The sequence below is a fragment of the Epinephelus fuscoguttatus genome, linkage group LG17 (assembly GCF_011397635.1).
Source record: "Epinephelus fuscoguttatus linkage group LG17, E.fuscoguttatus.final_Chr_v1".
Lineage (NCBI taxonomy): Eukaryota > Metazoa > Chordata > Actinopteri > Perciformes > Serranidae > Epinephelus > Epinephelus fuscoguttatus.
This window is the reverse complement of record NC_064768.1, coordinates 14,616,569-14,640,245: the sequence shown is the minus strand read 5'-3', so window position 1 is coordinate 14,640,245 and position 23,677 is coordinate 14,616,569. Positions and strand designations below refer to the sequence as shown.

The 23,677-nt window shown below is 42.2% G+C and overlaps 1 protein-coding gene across 2 annotated transcripts in view; it reads left to right on the top strand.

Annotated features, from left to right (window-relative positions):
* The first annotated feature begins 6,248 nt into the window (after positions 1 to 6,248).
* Positions 6,249 to 23,677, top strand: part of nfatc1 (nuclear factor of activated T cells 1) — a 55,550-nt gene continuing 38,121 nt past the window's right edge. For both annotated transcript variants that reach the window (XM_049602221.1, XM_049602223.1), the window contains exons 1-5: positions 6,249 to 6,630; positions 8,721 to 9,768; positions 10,126 to 10,285; positions 17,766 to 17,968; positions 21,017 to 21,189. In XM_049602221.1, coding sequence (XP_049458178.1) covers positions 6,612 to 6,630; positions 8,721 to 9,768; positions 10,126 to 10,285; positions 17,766 to 17,968; positions 21,017 to 21,189 — 1,603 coding nt within the window. In that variant the 5' untranslated portion in view covers positions 6,249 to 6,611. The remainder of the gene's footprint in view (positions 6,631 to 8,720; positions 9,769 to 10,125; positions 10,286 to 17,765; positions 17,969 to 21,016; positions 21,190 to 23,677) is intronic.

Sequence of the window (23,677 nt, the reverse complement as noted above, 5' to 3'; positions counted from 1 at the left end):
ATAAATACAAGGTTAATAAATACCAGCGACTCAATGATTACATCACCAGGTGGTGAGATTTCTGGCGTCCAAAGCAGCGACAAAAGCAGCTTTCATGTACTTTTTTGCACTGCGATACGTAATACTTCACTTTTCTGTTTGATCTCAGCTCTAACTACCTTTCTTTTCATCTCTCCTGTCTTTTCAGGTCACTGGACACTGTGCCAAAGATGCTTTGAGGCTTATGCACCTTTTTTTGGTCAGCAATAGAGGTTGCAGATTACTTAAGTCCCCTGAAACCAGTTTTCTGGGCACAGTCTGAACTCATGGTCATAGAGACTATTTATAACGTTTTATTATTCTACATCAAGAAACACTTTATAAAACAGCAGTTATGAGAGCACATATGGTGAAGGGGGGGTGTGCAAGCAGGCTCCGAAACACAAAGAAGTACAGTAATAATTTTTTCAGTTTCCTTCCAATTCATTTTTCCAAAACAAACAGGTGATTCAGCAGTAGGAAAGCCAGCATTTTGGGTTGTTTCTTAGTTTATGAATAACTTACAACGCTGTCCAATGTTCCGTCGTGTTTTTGTTCAGACACAAATAAAGCCAGGCACTGGATTCTGAGGGTTAGAACTGTGGAAAGAAAAGCGAGTTGAGGTCTTTTCCACCTCGCCGTGGCCAAACCACGTCATACCGGGCAGAGCGTTCACTAAGTTTGGCAGTGGCCACATACGGGATGGCAGACGACAAAAATGTGTGGGTTTGTGACAGCGAGACCACCCTCAACCCCCTCCCACACTCTTAAAATGATGATACACTCAGCAGAGCTTTGGGAAACACAGTTGGGCAATGCTCCTGGCAGCGGGAATCACAGTGAGACGTGGGGTCAAAAATGTATTTGACTGTTTCCTGGACACAAGATGATCTACAGTCTGATTAAATTAGCAATGTGATTGTGTCACTTATTAGCCAAAAGGATTGCACCATAAAGGATGCTGTGTACAGTGTGTTTTTTGTGTTTTTGTTGTCCTCACTAAGCTGCACTGTTAGCTCACAGTGAAGGTCACACATTGGCACAGTGTGAAGGTCTCACTGTAAACACAGTATGAATTCAGGCAGTGAGACCTGCAGCAGTTATTATTCAACAGCCCTGTGATGGAAATAACATTTTCACATGTAAACAATTTTAAATCTTTTAGTTAAATAAAGTCACTTGGGCAATAATGACAAGCGAAAATGAGCCACAGGGTTTGTTCACTTGTTTCCTGGTAACAGGATGTTCCTCTGGGATTAAAGCGACAACTCTGAGCCAACTCATTGCCGCTCATCCAAGTTGCCTAACAATTGCCCTGTATATTACTGCCCTCAATACTGTGTGTTAAAGTCTTTGTATTAAAGAGGACCTCTTATGCATTTCCATATTTTGTGTCATATATGTAATGTCACAGTGGTCACGTGTACATGCACAAAATACTCTTTTTTTGCCCTTATTCTGAAAAAAGACAATAATTGTGCTAAGTTGTTTGCTACTGAAAATAAAACAGGATATTTTCAAAGTTTCCTACCGGTGGCAGACTTGGTTGACCATGCAAACACAGCCTCCCTTTTTCATTCTGTCACCCACCTTCTTGAAAATGTTGGTGTTACAATATTTGCATATATCAAAAAATCTGTTCATATCCAAGTCTTTTGTGTGTTTCACCTTAAGACCAAAAATGCTTTTCTTTTGGGCACGCATCTCTAACCCACAGCTCTGCAAACTGTTGGGGAGTTTGTGTACAACGTATCCATGACAAAGCACAGAGCCGACAGACATAAACAGATAAGAGGCTCTGTGTCGCAAACTGCAGTAAAAACCCCAAGTGAGGCACATATTCTGAATGCGCTGTAAACATGTTTAAAGAATTCTCGTACAACCCAGCAAATATCGATATACGCCACGTCCTAATTGGAAAAATGCTACATTTGGAAAAAGGCCTAATGTGGGAAATCCAAACAGAATGTGTTGTTTACATGACCCGCATTAAATCAGAATATTGGCATATTTTGAAAAATAGTGGAATATTAGTGTGCATGTAAACATTCATAGGTTCATATCAAACATGGCCAAAGTTTCAAATAATGAGTTAAATGTGTGTAAAAATAATCTCTGCCAGCAAAAACCTCAGGCTCTGTTTCTGACTTTTTTTTCCTATTCTGGCTACAATATGACATCATTTCCTGACAGATGTCTTTATATGGTCATCAGCTCAAGGTATTGTACTACAAGTGCTTACATTGCATTCACTGCCAAATGTAGGTACATGCTAATGTCAGGGAAATGTAATCTTGGTTGCTAATGTCAATAATTTCTCCCTGATTTCAGATCTACCAGAAGCTTTAATTGGGAATTTTTCATGTTAAAAAAATTGCTGCTATTCAGAGAGATGTCGAGAGACAGAAGACCTGGAAACACTGACCAATCAGAGCAGACTGGGCTTTTTCAGGAGAGAGACTTAAAGAGACTGGTGCTGAACACAGTGTGTCAGACAGAGCGTGAATACAGGTGTTCTAGCACGGACAGTATGAGAAAAAAATCAAGTGTTTTTTGAACATTAAAGCATGTAAACATGCTAGGAACCTGAAAATAAGCATAATAGGAGATATCAATTTGCTTCTCCTGGAATTGTGAGTGATGACTTCACTTGGACTTCCTCTAAAGGACCTGAGATTTGATTTGTACTTGTCCCATGAGACTTAAAAATAGAGTTTTTTTTAAAACTATGAAATAAAGTCTCTTGTGTTACTTGTGTTGGTGGTGGAAAGCAGCTTGTTGATATCAAAGGGCTCTTGTGTTCACTCTGCTGTGTCTACATTATCTACGCAGGACCTTGGTGTTGTTTCTCATTATCGACTGTGCTCTTCTTTCAGTTGTGGCTCTGGATCCATCCGGTCTGTAGTGGCCTGTTACCAAGGTGTCCACTAACCAACACCAGGCCTGGCTGGAAAACTACGAGCCCCAGCACCGCCCTGACGTAGAACGGTCCACGAGTCAATCAGCAGCAGAGCTATTTATTAACTACAGACGGGTGGAAGTGTTTACTGCAGCACATGTTTCAGTTACACATAACTGTGGAGTGGCAACCCCCCCCCCCTTTTGCCCCATTTAGCCCCCCCAGCCCCATGAGACATTTCCATGAGGTCAAAGAAACGTGTGGGGTTCTTCAAATGACTGGGGAGCCACCGAGCCACGTCCCCATGATGAAACAGACGGCTAGGATTTCACAAGTGCCGTCACTCCCTCAGATACTCTGCTGGAGAGAGAGCTCGGCCAAAATGAGATCCCAGTGGGTGAGGAGGGAATATTGCTTTGGATGTGGGGCAGGCATGCCATGTTGTTGCACAATGGAGTCAAATGTGGATTAAGAGCTGATGTCTGAAACAGTTTCTTTAAAAGCAATCACTAAAATCCCGGGAGGAGGGACAGAGTAATACTGTGAAGACAGTCGAGCAGCTGAATACTCAGGGTTTAGGAAGTAGTTTGTACCTGATACAGATGCAGCAAGAGGTCAAAAACATGCATACTATCAAAAAAGATTTTCTACAGTGCACTTAGCACCTTAAACCTTGGCACCACAAAACTCGCTCTTTTGTTTTAGTATTATCCCAGTTGAGATGCCTGCCAAGCTGAAGACCTTTTCTGGGACACCTATAAATAAAATCACCATGGAAGGTGCTAAGACGATATCTCTGGTCTAACAAAGAACTCTGAGCAAAGTCTGCAGGGACCAAGTTTGGGGTGGTGATTCAATAGATGAATGTGAGAGCAGTCTGCTGGATTCTCCTTATCTATCTAACAGATTGAGCCTCTCCAAATGCACCTGCGTAAGAAAAATTGGATGTGCAATTCTCAATTCACTAAGCCTGGGAAATTACACAAAGGACAATCCCAAAAGAAATTTAAAAAAGATCATCATAAAAATGACCTCACCAGAGGGAACATACTGCAAATATAAAGTAGAATGAGACAATGAGGAGTTATGACCCATAAATGAAGACACACCCTAACACTCCCTGGCTGAGAGTGGAAGTGGCATGACACTTCAGCCCGCCACCTCTAAGAATCCCACCAACTAGGGCTAGCTGATAAGGTGCCGCAGTGCAGCAATGTAGCTTCCACCTCCAGGGATGGACAGACTCTTCAAGAGCCGCCATGTGACTATTGTCATCACAGAAACCACGAGCCTGCTGCCAGCTGCTGAGAGGTCCAGACCTGCCAAAGATAGCAACAACCCTGCCTGCATGGGACTAAGCTGAATAAGTATACACCAACCGCAGAGAGCGGCCTATGGAAAACTTTATGAAGATTCTCAGTTCAGCGTGTCAAATGACCGGGTATATGACTTGATTTTTATATAGTACTTCTATGAAAGTATGGATAATTATGTGTTTTGTGCCCCGCAGACGTTGCAGTCTGTCAGGAGGAAGTGGAAAGCAATTATTTGCCTTTGCAATATCTTCAAAACCCCATGAGACGCCCATGCAACATCTGAAGGAAGTTTTATGTTTTATATGTCTTGTGAAGCAGCATTCTGTCATGTTTCCCTCAGCTCACCTGCCCTTGTATCTGCTGCGATCTGAAAACCCAGCAGCCTTTAACCGAACATCCGTCAGCCGTTGATGAATGGCTCCTTCAGGGCGAAAATGGCAGCAGTTTAATGTAAAAATGCTGGTGAGGATTAGTCTGCACATAAATCTTGATTTAGGAGATTCCATGTGCAGTGTCTCGCAGCAGCACAGTGATGACTCCTTTGTGAATCATGCCAATGGGAACAGATACTGTAGATAAAGTGGGTGGAAACTGCAGATTAATGCTGTTCATGCTCATTAAGTCAGTCAATGGATAATGGGGACATGGGTTTAACATCTGCAACCCAACAAGTCATAATGTTTTATGCTATGCTGGGTCGGTTTAAAGGAACAGTGTGTAAGATTTGGGGGGATTTATGAGCATCTATAGGCATGTAGAGGCGAGGACTGCAAGTTGCAACCAGCTGAAACTTCTCCCGGTTAGGATACCTTTAGTGTTTATTGTTCAGGAGGTTTTCACTGGGAGCTGAATTATCTGCAGAGGTCTCCTCCTCTCCAAGACAAATGGACCAGGTCATTAAAATAGGTCAAAACACTGAATAAACCAGTTTAATGTTACAAATCAGTGTTTCTCCCACACTATTTAACTACCTGCTTGCCCAGCGTCTGCTGATATGTGCTTACCTTTTTCTCTGAGAACTTAAGAACCAGACATTCAGGACGTTTTTACCGGAACCGAAATAAGGTCTCTTCCTCTCTAAAATGAACAGACCAGGTGATTGAAACCAGTAAAACCACTCAATAAAGCAGCTTCATGTTTGAAATCAGTGTCTCTGTTTGGCACATCAGAGACAAGCCACTAGTCTCATGCCTGCTCATGTGTGCTGCTCACCCGTTTTAACTGATAACTTCAGACCCAGACGTTCAGGAGGTTTTTACCGGGAGTAGAATCCAGAAGTCACTTCCCCTCTGAAACAAACAGACCCTGTGTTTTAAACCAGTAAAAACACTGAATGAAGCAGCAAATCTGTGTTTTCCGGTACTCGTTGCAGACGGGCTGCTGATTACCATGACTGCATCAAAAACACAAATGTTCCCTGTGTAGAGTCAGTGTTTGATTTGTCCATTCTGAGCTGCTGTAGAAACATGGCAGTGCAACATGGCAGACTGTAGAGGAGGACCCGTTCTCTATGTACATATCTATGTTAATGAAGATAATGAAAACACATCTGTTCTTATTTTCAGGTGATTATAAACTAAAGAAAACATTCTTATTATATTCCATATCTGCCAGTATATCCCCCTAAACCCTACACACTGGACCTTTATTCCACTGTTTATATTCGGAGGGATACCTCATATTCAACTGCGCTGGGTCTGTATAGGATGTTTGTTCCAATCACTGGAGGTTTTGCATGTGGCTCTCCCGTGGCGAGGCTTATTTTACTCATCTCGGAGCCTTCAGGCTTCACTGCCAGCTTCACTAATTGGCCTCCTTTGACTCCTGGAAACCCCAGTGTGCGCGTGTGTATGTGTGTGTGAGAGAGAGAGCGAGAAAGGGAGAGGATCTCTCCATTGGACCCATCTGGTGGTCGGGCGTGTAGATGCGTCATTGTGTGGAGGGGCGGTGCACCGCCGCCGAGGTGATCCCCGAGTTTAAAAGCGCAGAAGTCCTCTGTGCGCCGGAGCAGTGCGTCACAGCGACCCAGCAGAGCCAGGATCCCCCGAGTCAGATATCTCAACACAGCGACGAAAATAGCTTTTCAAAGAGAACGCGTCTGCATCGGCCATGATCTTATTCCACAAGTTGTAATAGTTTTCACATCTCTTATAGGGTTTTCCTTTTTGGATGCGACTTGTTTCCCCCTTTTTTGAAGCAGTTACAGTCTCTTTTGACTTTATTATTTCTCCTTCTTGTTGTTTGTTTGCGGCGATACAGCGAGAGAGGATCCAGAGCAACAGCTGTGGAATATATAAACTCCGCTATATGGATAAGCTCCCATCTGCAGCTGTACTCAGAGTTTAATCTCACACGTTTCTCTCTGCGCAAAGAAGAAAATGAAATCTGCTGAAGAGGGTGAGTTTGACTTTCATTTATAACAGGAGGCTTTCCTTTTTTTAATTCAACTTTTCATCATTATTTGACACCTTAAATGAGGGTCTTAGCTGCACTTTCTGTCCAGTTGAATGTCTGTATTCAGCTTCAGTGCAGTACAGTAGGTAACAGTATTAAAGCTGTGGTGGAGATACTCAGTGTGCGCCCCTCCCTATGATTTGGGCAAAGTGGGCGTGGTTCTGCTGCTGTGAGCCACTCATGACTAAAAAGTGTTCCCAAAATAGTCAGAAGTGAACCTGTGCTAATGACTGACATGGCATTGTGGGTAAAATTGTGGGTGAATCAGATGGTGTTCAGCATTTAGATGGCGCAGCCCCCCTACCTGTTGTAGGCTCATTCAGTCTAATTATAGAAAGCAAACATTTCAGTGCTACTGTGTCACACACAGCAAGCAGCATTAAATATAAGCATCATTTTCTTTTATTACGAGGAGTCATATGGTGCTGCACTGATGTCATAGTCTTTATGGCGGGGCCCCTAATTCTCTTTAATTTACAGCAGACAGCAGCTGTGGTAACTGCAGGCTGTCTGTCTGCAGCAGCCGTCTCCATCTATATCAATGTGCTCCACTGTGGTCACACTTGCCCGGCCTCATGCACCATATAACCACAGCTCCCGTTCCCATGTCACCCCCTTCCCTGCCCCCTGTTTGTGACCTCAGCCTTCGCAACAGACAGGCAGAGTTTCATATGACCCAGCAGGAGCGTTGGCACGAGACCACAAGCTCCCTCCCAGTTGGGTACAGCGTGCACCTTTACAGCATGCAAATAAACGAATCATGTCCCTCCTGTGTTTATTTTCGATGGCTGCTGGAACACGAAACTGGCCAAGTAAAGCATTAGTGTGTGTTTTCATAATGTTACAGTTTATGGGCTGCAGCATGTGCATTAAGTGGCATAAATCTGGCAATGTGACGTGGAAAAAAAACACCTGGTTTCGCCTTTGGTTATTTTTAGACTGGAGTTATTTTTGGCTCCTTTATTCGTGTCTCCCCACCTTTGCTCTGTGCAGTCTGAGCCATTCAGACATGTTTTGTGCCACTTAGTGCTTTTGGGGATCCCCATTACACAAGGCGTTAAATTTCAATTGGAAACTTTTGTGCTTTTCAACCTGGACCCTATTTTCCCATGTTTTTGTGACTGATGGGAACAATAGTTTTTGAAGTTGGTACAGTTTTGAGAGAGAGGACGTGCAGCTGGGAGCGGCAACACAGGCTGCAATGTAGCCAAACAAGGCACTTGGCACAGTCAATTTACGTCGACTTTAAATGCTTGGTTTTACCGCTGACAAGCTCAGACTCTTACTATAAGTTTCTGACAACATCACAGAAAGGACCCAGCCGGGAAGTTTATCCTTAACTTTAGCTTGATTCAGTTTGTTTGTTATTGTGTGTAACCAAGACTTGTTCAGGGAAAAGTCTTGCTCTGACTGTTGAAATCAGCCACATATTCAGCCATAGCATGAACAACTAAGAGTTGCTTTCTGTACTCCAACACAACAAACTCCACACACTCCTCTCTTCAACTTGCTTGAGTGAGACCTGGTTAGACACAATCACAGACCAGATCGATTGAAATGTAAGGAAAAATGTGTGTCTTTTCTCTATAGAGTTCTTTCTGTTATGTTGTCAGACACTCATAATTATAGCCTGGGCTTGCTTGGGCAAAAACAAGCACTTTTAATGGACATAAATTGACAGTGCCAATTGCCCCGTGTGGTTACATTGCAGCCCTTTTTACTGCTGTGGCTGCAGCCCTCTCTCAATACTGGACCAATTTCACAAATTGTTGTCTCCATTAGTCACTTAAACACAAAAACATGGGGAAATAGGATCCAGGTTGAAAAATATCAGAGTTTCCCTTTAACTTGCATGCATCGGGAAATAGCCAGGGCCAAATCTGGTAAGGAAGCAGCTCTTTTGCCATTATAGGCAACACCTCTGCAACAGCTCTCATAAGACTCAACTTGGCAGCTGTCTCCCACTCAGTAAGCGAGCCAGTGAATGTGTGTTTGATTATCATGGTAACAAAGTCAATCTGTTTGCTTTCCAGATGCATATGGCTACACGCCAAACGTCAGTCTCTCCCTCCCACTGGGCAACCCTTGCCTTCCCTCCCAGTACCACAGCCTCCAGTCCAGCCCCACTATATCTGTCTCTGTCTCCGAGTCTCACAGTTATGACACCCAGGATGACATGAGAGCAGCCGGCTACTATTCATCCTCAAGCATCCGCCCAAATGGGGCTCCAACCCTGGAGAGTCCTCGTATCGAGATCACAGCCTACGGTCAGTTTCCTGAGGACCAAGTGGAGGAGAGCAACCTTCCTGTTGCTAAGCGAGTCAACTCTATAGTGACGCTGACCCTCCCCAGTGCAGATGGTTATCGTGACCCCAGCTGCCTGAGCCCAGCCAGCAGCATCTCATCTCGCAGCTGCCACTCCGACGCCTCCTCCTATGAGTCAAGCTTCTCCTACAACTATGAAAACTCACCCCAGAACTCTCCCTGGCAGTCGCCCTCTGTGTCCCCAAAGGGCTCCACCCTTGCCCTGCCAGGTGATGGCTGCACCTCTGGTGGTTCCCCTCGCCACTCCCCCTCCACCTCCCCACGCACAAGTGTGACAGATGATACCTGGATGGGTCAGCGAGGCTCCAGGCCCAACTCCCCTTGTGGTGCAAAGAGGAAGTACAGCTTTAACGGCAGCGGGGCATCGCACAAGCACTACCCATACTCGCCCAACCACTCCCCTGGAGTGTCCCCGCAGACCTCCCCTCGCCTCAGTATAACAGAAGAGACCTGGCTGCCAAACACCAACCAGTACACCAACTCAGCCATCCTGGCAGCCATCAATGCCTTGACCACAGATGGAGTGGCCGACCTTGGGGAGGGAATCCCCATTAAAGCTCGGAAAACCAGCCTGGAGCACAGCCCCACTGTCAGCCTGAAGTTGGAGCCTGGAGGCGAGGAGCTGAATCCAGGGGAGCTCTGTCAGGACGATCACCCCTCCAATCGCCTGCCTTTAAAGAAGGAGGGCTACTGTGGTGGGTTTCTAGATGTGCCACAGCACCCATACTCCTGGTCCAAGCCAAAGCAATATGTCAGGTAAGTGAGGAATGGCAGAATTACAGATGAAGATTTTCACCTTTAACAAGATTTACTCAAAGCTGAAATAAAGCCTGAAGGGAATGGCTTGTGTGCTTAAAATTTATAAAAGCATAAACTTAAACAGGCTAACTATTTTTGACAATTATATGAAATGTTCTCCATACATAGATTCCTGAAAATGTACTGACGAGCAGTAAGTTTGAACATATTTGTAATTTCATAGCAGGTTTATCGCGAGCTCTGGCACATCACAGTGTTCACATTCTGCGCATTCTACCTTGATAAGTGCATCTAAAATAAGCCCTCCTCCCTCTTTGCTAAGTTGACACGTTGGACATGTTTTCGCCTTGACAGCCCATCCCTGCCAGCTCTCGACTGGCAGCTGCCGTCCAGTTCAGGGCCGTACAGCCTGCAGATCGATGTGCAGCCCAAGTCCCACCACCGAGCCCACTATGAGACGGAGGGCAGTAGGGGAGCAGTGAAGGCCCTGGCAGGAGGACACCCTGTTGTTCAGGTTTGCTAAACCAGTGCTTTACACCTTTTTTTTTAAAAAAAAAAAAAAAGTCTTTTTGAATATTTTTAGAGGTAAAATAATCAAGTACTTCAAGAAAAAAAAAGAAAAAGAATTAAGCAAAAATATGAGTGGTGAGATTTGAAACATTAATATAGCAGCAAAAACCTATTTGGTATGTAAAGATAGTCTTGAAGCCAACTTTGGCCAAGGGATTATTTTAGTTCCTTTTGTAGCAGTGCAGAGAATTGCTTGGAAAGGCGGCAAATTAGGAGTGTTTTCTTTGTGAAATCAACACACCAACATGCCAAAGAGCTGCTGGATGACTGGTGTATGACGACTCACAAGCTCCTTATAAACTTAGGCATGGCCAGTTTAAAGTACTCATACTTATACTACCTCATTTTTTAAGCTAGCGCAAAGGTATTGGTATCATAAATAACCAAAGGCATGATTCAAGGCCGACCATGGCAAGTTTTCTCTCACATCTTGCCTCAGCTCACCAGAGCTGACCACCAGCTCCAAAATAATCAAACGCCATGTAGGCCTCAATATTATCCAATCAAAATGTAATTCAAGGTTGTGAAATTAACCAGAAAGGATGAAAATCTCAAGCTCACTCAAGATTTTGAAGTTTACAGACCACAGAATACACACAACCTTTCCCTTAAACTCAGATGGCTGCGATCTTGTGATGTCATGTTGAGTTCGGTAATAGTGGAGTAATGGCGCCCTGACCAGAGAATAAAGTGTAGCTAAACGCTGCTACACTTTACTCCCCTCTCCTGTTAATGTTGTTGCGGAAGTAGAGCGCCCACCCAAGTTAACACTGCAGTCAGCACTGCTGCTTTTGTTAGCACTGTTAGAGCTGTTAGCAATGTAAGCATGGCTAGCGCTACTATATGCAGCCATTTTGGCTAAGTGCAACATATCCTCATACAACAGTATGATATCCTACAAATTAGTGCCCCAAGAATGACGTTACATCTTCAACATAAAGTTATGTAATTAGTTATAGAGGTTAGGGTTAGGAAAACAAACATGGTTACCTTAAAACAACCCAAAGTCAAATGGTTCTGAACACCGGTCTCCAGAGAAAAGTCCTGGAGGAAAGTTCTGTGTTTTATGACCCATCCATCACCCCAGCCTGTATCCTTATGTGGACTGCTCGGGATCACCTCCCTCCTCACTCCCATCAGCATGTTGGTCACATGATTGCAGCTTTCCAAAATACGTGGGTTATGCAAGAATTACTAAGTCATGATTACGAAGGGTATGTAAGAATTACTTTTCGTAGAATAATCTACACACAGTGCATGAGAACATCCTGGTTTGTGACATCAGAGGAAAGAGCTGTGTGCAGAAAATCCCAGCCCAGACTCTGAATGTTGTATCACCGAAAAGAAAAACAAATTTTTTTCACATTCATCATCGAACCTTATGTTGAGAACCACTGAGCTAGACTGTTTGGTTTCCTGTGATGATTAGACCAACACACGGTGCAGCCATTAAACCCATTTTCACTCCTTCTCCTTACCTCGTCACTTCTCGCCTCAACACTTTCCCTCTGTTTTTTTTTCTGCCTCATGTGTTAAAATAGATTGGGGCGACATGTGTTTAATGGCCTGGCTGTTATGTTATTTAAAGATGTCACATTTCTGAATGGAATACCATAGGTATGCTATTAGACAGACTGGTCCACTCAGTCAGTTCCTGTCCAGACTAGGGTGAGTCAGACTTTTCCATTGCGTTGTCGAGTGCAGCGCAGACAGTTACAAAGTGATGTAGCATGGCCAGTAAGAGCTTAGTCATGAGCTTTAACCACAGTAGCTCTGGTGGTCGACTCCAAAGAAAAAAGAAAATGTGGACAACTGCAGATATGTTTTGGTTTAAACCCATCTGGTCCCCCAACCATTACTCCACACCGCTGACCTCAGTCTCTGAATAAATAAAGGGTCTGCAGCTTGGAGTCGGACAGAGTGTGTGCTTAGCCAGGCTGTCAGTTTAATTAATACCCTTTGACATTTTATTAATACATTACAATAAGAGTACAAGTTAACCAGACATCCGTCACATATGGGGTAGAGTTTTCTGTGTTTGGCTTTCAGTTTTGATGAAATGTCTTTTTTAGCATGAGTAGTTTTCATTACTGCCACAGAGGAGCAGTTAGCTTTTCATGCCCCTTAGTTTGAATGGGGGATGCTAACATTGCTAAGCATCCTTTTTAAGGACAAAAAAAACTGTGTCCAAATTCCATACCACATACTCACTCTATACACATCTTTGTTAATTACTGTATTCACACCAAAATAATGGAAAACAAAGTATACTCACGAGTGTACCTTATACTATTAATAGGGTACTCTACCTACCAAAAGTCAGATAGACAAATTATGTAACTATCTCGTGAGCATAGTGGAGTATTTAACAACTAATGAGACAAATATTCCCTTTAGGAGTTGGTGGAGACCAAAACAGAGTCTAAAGAAGAGTAAAAACTGGACCTACATTTGTCAGATGGCTTGAAACACAACACCAAATAATATTAATGTTACTCTGTGTTTGCTTGGTGTGTAAATACGCCACTGTTCTTTACAAAGCATAGGTTTAGCTTATTTGTGCTTCCCCCAAGTGGCCAAAAAAGTAGTTAATGCAGGTTTAATTACCAAAAGGTAATATTTTTGATCCTGATACCAATATTGAATATCGTCTAACTTTGCAGATAATACATGTTGGCTAGTGCACTTTTTTTTCCCTTACAAACCAACATTTTTGAAGAGGATTCCTTTCATTTGTTATAAAAGACTTGTGACCAAGAAACATATTAATCAACATATTGGGCAGCATAGTTTACAGTTAAAAAGCAAACTTGTCAGGGTTCTCTAGTGGACAAACTACAGTATATAATTGCAACACTGTTGCCAAAATATCTCAATCATACTAATACAATATACAGTATCTGTAATTAGCCTAAACTAGCTGATAATATTTGCCTGACCCAGTAGATACAGCTGCAGGAAGATCTTGGAAAACAATAAAATAAGTATTAATAATTTCTTGTTACAACAAAATTGTTGTATACACTGATCTTTTCTGTACTAAACAGCAGCATTGGTAGTGACGTTGTCTGTGTCTGCAGCATTATGACCATGGATGTCTAAAGAGACCTGGATATAGGGTTGGAGGTGCAGCCACGGTCATTCCTATAAAAGTTGCTCGGTGGCGCATGAAGCCGGCCGAGCTGGCTTCTTCCATTTAAATGCTCTGCTAACTGGAATGGGGAAGAAATTATTCAATTGGGCGGTTCTTCTAGACTTTCTGAATGTTATCAGACCAAATGGTTACAGTCCTGATGGTGAAACGAATCATTTCACAGGGGGTTGTGATCCTCAAAAAACATGTATCCACTGATTTACAGATGTCTCTTTTGCCATGTGAGTCAATATGAACAATTCTCCCATGTGACAGTGTAATTGCACTGTTTGGCCACTGCGAAATCTGGCTTCAAAGCCCAGCGCACTTCCTTGGGGCCTGATTACGACCTCATATTTATATTTATAAATAGGGTGGCAGCTTCTGGTCATAGTAATTATGACGGGTGACATAGTACAAAGAGCAACAGTCCATGTAGGGAGGAGGTTGGGGTGGATGTACGGGTCAAACAGAGGACTTTTACCCAGGAGACAGGTGTTTGTGTCCCGTGTGAATCCAAATGTCAACACTGAATTCTTTTAATTTATATTTGTAAGTTAACTTTTGTACTTAGATTACGTAAGGGGATGTACTTACATTATGTGCAGTGTTGGAAAGGTTAATTTTGAAATTTAATAGATTACTAGTAACTGTGAAAATTTAATATAGAACATAACTTTATTATGTTATAACATAACGTTATTATATTATTATTAATTGCTTCATCAAAGTAATGGAACTTATGACAGTCAGTTACTGTTTTATTGCTTTTCTGGCAAATGTTTAAACTGAGTGATAAAGCTGAGACGTTTTCAGAAATAGGCTCTGCCAATAAAACGCATTCCTGCACAGTGGTTACATGTATACGTAACTTAAGTTATGAAAAAAACATACTTATGTAAACTCAAACCATGACCTTTTCCTAAACTTATCAAGTAGTTTTGTTGCCTAACCCTGAACGTTACCCATGTGTTCAAAACTGTGGCTGTTTCAAATTGTTAAATAGATCCTGTTACTGTTAACAATCTAGTCTGTTGTTTGGGTACGAGGACGTTGTGGCAAAAACAGTATACTATGACAATAAGTATATAGTACAGGCTGTACTGTTAGTGCTGAGAATGGATAGTTTCATCCAAGAGAATGATTGTTTTGTTTCTTATACAAAATGCTTTAAAGTTAAATTTAACAGTGTTGTGAAAAATTTTTTACCATTGAGGAAACAGCATTGGAATAAGGAAACAGGAATATTATATTTGTATGGAATTGTGGAATACAACATTTGGAAACCAAAACATGTTGTACCATCCAGCATGTTGCAGCTTCAGCCACACATCTGTGCTGGACGCGTGTATTTGTCCATGAGAAGGTGCTAATGATTTAATGACAGAGGTCTGGGTTCACCCCGGCTGAAAAAGAGAGTGTGTGTTCTCTTTAAACCCAAACCCAAACCTCCCCCCTACTTTTCCGCCAGCTACCACCCAACCACACAGACTTCCCTTTGTTTAGGAAAGTTCCCGTGTGTACGGCTGACATCATCGCATGCTGCGTCCTGCGGAGGCGGCAGCAACTTAACCACACACGTTTCTGGCAGGCTCTGATGGAGATGTTGGAGGGAGCCTCAGACAAGGCAGCCCCCATCTCTGTGACTTCCTGATTACATGGTGCACGCAGTGCTGCAGCCTCTGCTGTGTGGACGCTGGCTGACGAAGCCTCTGCGGCTCGTCTTGCCGCCCCTCTGACTCAAACCTTGCCCAGACTTTACAGAGTTTATTCTGGAAGGTCCTGTTCTGTGTGGTACACTTTTTTTCTTTAGCAACCAGCACACAGCACAGTCGGCTATTTTCTGTTCTTTTTCAATGCCATTGCCGCTGCCTGCCTCAACCACTCCCGCCCTTACGCCAGCAGCAGACTGAAGTATGCCCCTCTGAAGTGCTGTGTGCAGTTCTCACCACAGTTAATGCTCACGGTTTCATGCTGTACTTTAGTGGAGAGGAAATACCCCCTATTCAAGTCTGTGAGGTCTTCTTTTTTTTCCTCTGTCAGCTTTTATGATCAGCACATTGCTGAAAAACACGTCCAGACTAAGAGCCATTTTGAAATGCCTTTTTGAAGATTAATATTTTGGAGTCATGTGTCTTTTCATTGCTTTGAAGTACAATTAACAAACATCATGTGGAGCAAAAAGCGTGACGGTCACACTGAGCTATCCCTCTCCTGACTATTCAAACACAGCCCGTGTGTGTGGGGTTTTGTATGTGTGTGTGTGTGTGTGTGTGTGTGTGTGTGTGTGTGTGATCATCCTTATAGAGCTGGGAGGGGCAATAATAGGAATGGAGAGGGAGCCCCGGTCGCTCTCACCCCTCTCTCCTCCTCTGGGCAGCCGGAGTCTCAGCATTCCTCTTGTGGGTGATAATATGAACTAGGGAGGGGTGGATGCATTGCCAATGTCAAACTGCCAGGGTGGAGGAGCAGAGGGTTTACATGAAGTGGTATCACAGTGATTTAATTACACAAACAAATCATAACTGTTGTCTCCCGCAGCAGCTTCATAAAACAGATGATTCAGATCACAGAACGTAACGGTTCTTTGATTTTAAGATTGCCACTTTGATAATTTTATGTTTTAAAGTGAAAGATAACAGTACTTTTTGGAAACGATTAGAAACAGCTGAAATCACTCAGATGACTCTGTCAGGTTTGATTATTTCTGTTTGCTTTCATGCTGATAATGATTCAAAGCAGATAATCTGTTTGTAATCACACTTTGAAAGGAACCGTCTAACCTTGCGAGCGGGCTTCCTCACTTCATCACACTCTTTCCTGCTGCCTAAATAAACAGCATTGCTAGGCAGCAACCCATTTCCTTACACAAATATACAGGGCTTTGCAGGCTCTTAACCCTGACAGGGATCCTCCTCCAAATCACATGTTGTGCCTCCCCACTCCGAGCTTTTCACTCTTGTTGTGGGCACTCCTCGCCTCGAGTGCTCTTCTTGTGTAAGTGAAAACTGTGGTCTCCATTTCAGCATTTCCCTGACGATCACTTCAGCTGACAATCTCATCCACAGCGGTGTATAATTAGGCGGGGTTCAGCATCTGCGTCTGTAACACTGGCACTGACATGGTCTGTGGATGGTGATGTGAACATGTCCAGTTTTTTGCCCACTCAGGCCAGTTTTGACTCAAAAATTCAGATTGGTTCAGTTTTATTTTTATATATGCTATAGTTAAGGATAAGAATACTGTTTCTTTTGATTTGCAGTAAGGTGTAGTTTAGTTTTGAGTTATTACTGCGTGAATTTCAACGTGAATTCCTTGTAGATAGAATAATATTAATAATGCAACAAACAGAACAGCTAGGACAGTCTGGTGCATTCATTTATTGTAATGCAGCCTTTAAAACCAGGGAAAGACAGCAGTTACAATATTACCATATCCAAATATAGCATACAATCAATTTTGTAGCTTTAACCCCTCAAATAACATTAAATATGAACAATTTGTAATAAAATCTTTCCTTCTAATGCTGTACTATATTCCTGTAATTTCTTATCACACGCATTGTGTTGCCTGCGATTGTTTTGACGTCAAAAGGCCAAGTATTCTGCTCTAATTCATCCCCCATCGCGCTGTATTGATAACATACATAACTCTCAGACAGTGTGTCAGTGGTAGCTACTGTGCTCAGATTTCACTCTGTGGGTTTGGGCCTCATGCCTGCACTCTGCAGTTTGGGTGGTTGAGGTCATCCTGGCAGGAGGCCTCCTGTCAAGCAACACCTATGGAGGTCTGGGAGTGCTTTAGAAGCTCTGAGTCAAGCCCACCACTTCCAGCGAGTAGCGTTTCTCTCCAGCTCCATCGTGCCGGGATCATTTTACTGATAAAGATCAGAGCAGGGTCACTGCTGAGAGTTTTTCTTGACCCTGATTGGCCGAGGCTTGGTGGGGCTGACATGACTTTTCTGAAACATTAGCTTAGTCTTGTCACAAATCACAACGCTGCTCGCCGTAGGTGGTTTTTCTGCTCTCTGGCAGCGGCGGCCTCCTTCAGCTACTGTAGGATCAACATCTTGGCAGGCCTGACATGAACTGATGGAGAAAGTGTACACAGGCCATTGGTAGTAAATTAAAGGAGATGACAAGGGTGATTACAAGATCTTAAATGGGTGCTTTGTTTGAAAACCATCATGCTGAGAGCCTGACCTCTGAAAGACCTGCGTTAGTCTTTAACTGCATGTTTTTTTGAAGGGGACACGAATGCTTAAACACAACTGTCTCTTCTCCCCTCTCAGCTCCATGGCTACATGGAAAGCGAGCCGCTTACTCTGCAGTTGTTCATTGGCACTGCTGACGACAGGCTGCTGAGGCCCCACGCCTTCTACCAGGTCCACCGCATCACAGGGAAGACGGTGTCTACCCCGAGCCACGAGGCCCTGCACAACAACACCAAGATCCTGGAGATCCCACTGCTGCCAGAGAACAACATGCGGGCCATGTGAGTATCAGGGGCTGTACCTGTCCAGTAAGGCGTCTACAGCAGGTTCAAATATGTTCACATGTCCACAGTAGGTTCAAACCGGGATAAAGAGTTATTCTAAGTCTTCAGGGGAAGAATACAAGTCAAATCTCAAGTAATTTAAGATTTGTCTCGGGTGTCAAGTTTGGATCCATTCAAGACCTGATGTGGACTTGTCTTAAACGATTCGAGACTTGGACTGGCCCAAAAGACTTACAGTAAGGCCTTCACACATCAGGAATGTTTCTCCATCCAATTCATTGGCACATTCGAACTGTTGTTTCTGTCATGAGTACTCTCACAGAGAAGAATATTCCACAACCAATAAGCGATGTAATTTTTTTCTCAGAACAAGGACAATTTTTCTGAACTTTCATTTCACAAATAGAGGCATCAGCCAATCATGTTGCACCTATACTTATGATAATTATAAAACAACAACATGGAGGCTCTGTAATCCAAACTAAGATGGTAAATATTACTCTTTTCAACCTTGACAAAGGCAACACATACCGAAACCACTCGCAGCATCTTGATAAGAGGAAACTCAATAAAATAGCTCACAGTATCTTCGGCTATACAACAACTTACTGTACAGACTGCCACATGCTCTGGGTCACAAGGATCCCAGTAGTTGTCACAAATTTGCAGCGCACCCGGTATAAGGTTTTTTGATTATTATTATTATTATTATCATTATTATTATTACTATTGAGTATTTCACCAGGTTGATGGTGTGTAACGGCCTTTAGAAATAATTCTAGATGTGTAGGTTAAAAGTGGTGAATCTGGTAAATGGTTAAACGTTTTAAACATCGAGAGTTATATTCCAGTTGATGAGGCTAAGTCCAAATCAAGTCTCAAGTCATTTAAGACAAGTCCAAGTCAGGTCTTGAGTCATTTAAAACAAGGTAAGTCTCAAATTATTGGAGAGAAGTCTATTTCACTCAAGACTCTGAGATCTCTTCAAATTCACAGTCCAAAAATAGGTTTGTTTGTTTGTTTGTTTGTTTTTAGCAAAAATTAATGTGTTTAGGAAGTACTGAGCACATGATTGGATAAATGAAAATGACAAATGAATTATACTACAGGAGTTTTGTGAGAGTGTAAACTATAAACAGATGTTTTGATATATCTTTGCTGTTGTTAATCCTGGTCCCCAGTAAATGAATATGTTTGCCAAATTCTATGGAGACATTCAGGTATTCAAGGTAACTCAGCAGGACTAACTGATATACAAACGGTCATTTTATGGTAGCAGTTTTCCTTTTAGTCTTTTGATACAGTCCTTAAGTCAAAATTTAACATAAGCAAATACGTTCTTTTGTGTGTATGTGAATGTTCACCAAAGCTGTGTTCTTTGCAGTCCCAACCAAGTCATAACTTGGTTAACACAGGCTTAACTTGTCTAAAGTGGCTTAGCACTTGAACTCTGAAAAGCCCTTGAAATAAGTCCTGGCATGAAATATTGAGCATGCATAATGCTGTAAACACCAGCTTCTCTGCAAAGATGTGCATCACTGTTGTTACATGAAAATCTCTAAACTCAAATTTAAGGAGTTTACTTCAACTAAGGGACCCTTCCGGTCCTCTTCAGGGGGAAATGTTGTTCCTCTTGGGCTCATAAAACTATCAAAACATGTTAGATCACTGTTTTTCTACAAAACAAACAAACAAAAAAACAGCTAAATCTGTAGATATGAAGTTTGCTGCTGATGTTTAGTTTTTTGTGTGTGTCCACAAGTGTGTGTGTGTGTTGTGAAGTGTTGCCCTCTGTACACAGATGGGTGGCTTTCCTGTTTTATAAGCCTCCGAGATCAGATTACTGGGGGAAGCTCTGGGCTGCTAACAGGGACCTGGGGTTTGTGTCTGAGCTGCCGACAGCAGTAACAGCAGCAGCAGCCTGCTAGCGTCAGCACTTTCTCTGTGTTTTAATGGATGTAACACATAAGCTCCTCTTATACAACGACTTTACCTCAGGATACGGTTTCGCTTTTCTCACGGGGGACACGCCCCAGAGGGCTTACAGTGTAGACAGGGGATTTGAGGGAGATTTATTCGTTTTGACATGTCCTCCAGTTTGACATATAGATGTTTTATTATGTGGTATAGAAAGGGGCATTATTATATTTCTGAAAAAGTTATTCATGATGATTCAGGGGGCTGTGTGTTAAATTAAATCACTAATCAACATCAGTTAGCTAACTTGAAGCCACAAATGGTCAGCTTGGTATGACTCCAAGTAACGCTTAATAAATTAAATGATACAATACAATTAGTGTAAACTTTATCTCAGGCACTGAATGGATGCCTCAGTATGTGGTTTTGCACTCAGCCTGTCTGCGTAGGCGGAGAGCTGAACAGCTGGGGTCCTTAGCATCAACACCTGATTGCTTCGCCAGCGGAGCAGACCCTGGTGTCTGGTGAGAAGAATGTTAGGGAGTGTTCAAATGTGTGTAAAAGTTGACATTAACTAGGCTTTGAGGAATGCGGCATCAAGTAGCACGGCGATGGAAAAGCCAGAAAGCGTTTGGAAGAGGCTTGAGGTATTTAAGTATGAAAAAGTTAGATGAGTGCAGACAGAGAGGAAGAGGAGGAGGAGGAGGAGGGGGGCTTTTATTAAGTGACTGATGAAGAAATCATTACAGCCAACTCTTTTTGTAAGATTTGTGGAAGGGGAGCAGTATTTTAGGAACCATCTCTTGTGTGTCATAACAACGATTTTCCTGATTTGATGAACGTTTCCCAGTCTGTAGAGTTTGAGTTTCACTCAAAAGTGGATGCACTGAGGTGTAGAAGCTCTGTTGGAGGCGGTGGTGTTAATCTTCTGTTGACATGACTGCAGCCTCCGTCAGGACCATGCTAATGGAGTCCAGAGTGAAAATCCCTCTTGAATTAGCTGCAATACTGTATAAATCACAGCCTGATTACCTTTAGATGTGAATATATCATTAGTGTATGTGATAGTTTGCCTTGCTGACAGGCAGACTTTGGCAAACTCTTCATCTTTTGTCTCCTCAAACACAGAATTGACTGCGCAGGGATCTTGAAGCTGCGTAATTCGGACATTGAGCTGAGAAAGGGGGAGACTGACATCGGACGCAAGAACACACGTGTGCGGATGGTTTTCAGAGTTCACATTAACCAGGCCACGGGGCGAACAGTGTCCTTGCAGGTTTCGTCCAACCCCATTGAGTGCTGTGAGTACATCTTCTATTTGTTTTCCCTTGAAAATGTCACCTTAACGCCTCATTCCTCTCATGACATTTGAATAGTACTCAAATGGTTACTGGAGAATAGACTACTCTAAGACTACCAACTGCCCATTTAATAATCCTTCCATATCGATACTGTGACATGAGACTAGATATCAACTTATAATTTAGATATTGTAATATCACAGGTGTCGTCTTTTCTGACGCTTTTGATTTGTAAACGGTCTATAAAGCAGGGGAAAACTTAGCCTACTTTCTCAGTATCTTTTACTTTGGTTTGGTTTGGTGATGTCAGCATTACTACACAAGAGTGGTAATGTGGGTAGTAGACCCACTGAATGTGGAAAAACAGACATAATGCTGAAATCTCAGACTGTTTATCATTTGATTTGTAAAAGCATGAATGTTTCCCGAATGTACTTCTTTACACTAAAAGAAAGAGAGGAAAATTTGGAGGTGTTGTTGTTGATAGGTTATTCTGCAATGGTTTTACAGGTCCGGCCCAGTTGGGATCAAATTGGGCTGTATGTTGCTGATAAACTAAAATGAGTTTGACACCTCTGTGCTAAACTCATCTCATACCCATATGCCTCAGCTGTACTTTATTAGTAAATGCAAGCACGCTAACAGGCTAAAAAAAGATGGTGGACATGATGAACATGATACCATCTTAACATCAGGTCCATGTCATTGGTTCGACAGCCCATTGATTTGACATCCCATTAGTCCGACTGTCCGCGGTGCTGAACGGCTCACGGCAGGCGTATGGTGCACCGTGACTGGCTTGAGGCGGAGCAGGCTCACGGCTTATGTGTTTGCCACTTTCTTTTTCATTTTAACCCACACCATGATCTTTTCCTGACCCTAACCAAGTGGTTTTTGTGCCTAAACCTAACCAGACCTTAACCACAGGGCATCTTGATGATTTCGGAACGGACTTAGGAACAATGAGTTTAATATGGTCGGAACAATGGGCTGTCGAACCAATGGGCAGTTCCCCTTAACATCAGCCTGTCAGCATTGTCATTGCGAGCATGTTGGCATGTTGATGTTAGCATTTAGCTTAAAGCATCCCTGCCTCACAGGGCTGCCCACATGGCTGTAGACTCTGTAGAAAATGCTGGAAACCTTGACAATTTCAGGCCTCTATTACAGGACAAAACATGTACGCACACACTACATGGCTAAAAACCAGCCTCTTGCCCAAAGCTGCCAAATTGCTAAACTCACCCTGACTGATATATCCTTCCCCCCACTGACTGAACTCACTATAATGCGATATGTCCATGTGCCATACTCTTACGCTGCTACTGATACTTATTTGCATCTATCTTGTTTATTTGTAGACTGTATAGCACTTTGAGCACTGCCCCTAGTTTGACTGATTTATACTATTTTGACTTTCTTTTATATTTTTCTAGTGTTATCAAAATAAGGGAGTGCTATCATAATTCCAATGTCTTGTCTTGTTTAATCGCATCGCATCTAAAAGTATTGTATCGTATCATATCACATCATATTGTATTGTGTAGTATCATATCACATTGCATCCTATCGTACACTGTATTAAAAAAAAATTGTAAAAAACAAACAAACAAACAAACAAACAAACGAACAAAAAAAAAACGGTCAAATGACTTGCATTGGGGGTTGACAATCAAAAACCATGCAAATAAATGAAAATATCCTAAAACAATATATATAAATACATTTATATATGTTTTCATTAAAGGTCTTGTGGACATATACTGTTATTTTACAGTTTTTCCCTAAATTATTATGAACACACAACATCAATTAAATGATTGCATTAAAAGTTTAGCAGAAAAAAAACTTAATTATTACAATCAAATACCTCTGATACCTGGCAGTAGTAGCTGCCAAACAAAAACTGTAAAATTACAGTTAAATATCATATTTAAAAAAAGTCCAAAACCAATAAATTTACAGAATTTCTAATAAAGGTTTTGCAGAGAAATATTGTTATTTACAGTTACAGTTTTTCCTGCATGTAACGTGCCAAATAATATCATGTTATATCGTATTGCATCGCATCATATCGTGTTTTAATGTATCACATCGTATCATATCGTATCGCATTGCATCGCATCGCATCGTATCGTATTGTATCGTATCGTATCGTATCCCATCTGAAATTAACAAATCTGATGTTAGAAACTCTTTGGCATATGACACGTGACAAGGGGGGCAAGTAAAAGTTGCTCCATTGAAATTTAAATATTTAGTCAATAGGCCGAAAGTTGGCAGAAAGATAATCAAGTAATCCTTGAAGTTATATATCAGGTGAAAATGTCAAACAGTCAGTGGGTCAAGCTTCTCAGATGATTTATTTATTGTTTTGTTATTGTAATATAGATACTGTTGGGTTTTCTGCTGTTTTGGGGCTATTTTCTCTAACTTGAAAATTTTATGGATAAACACTTAATTAATTAAAAGATAAACATTAGATCAA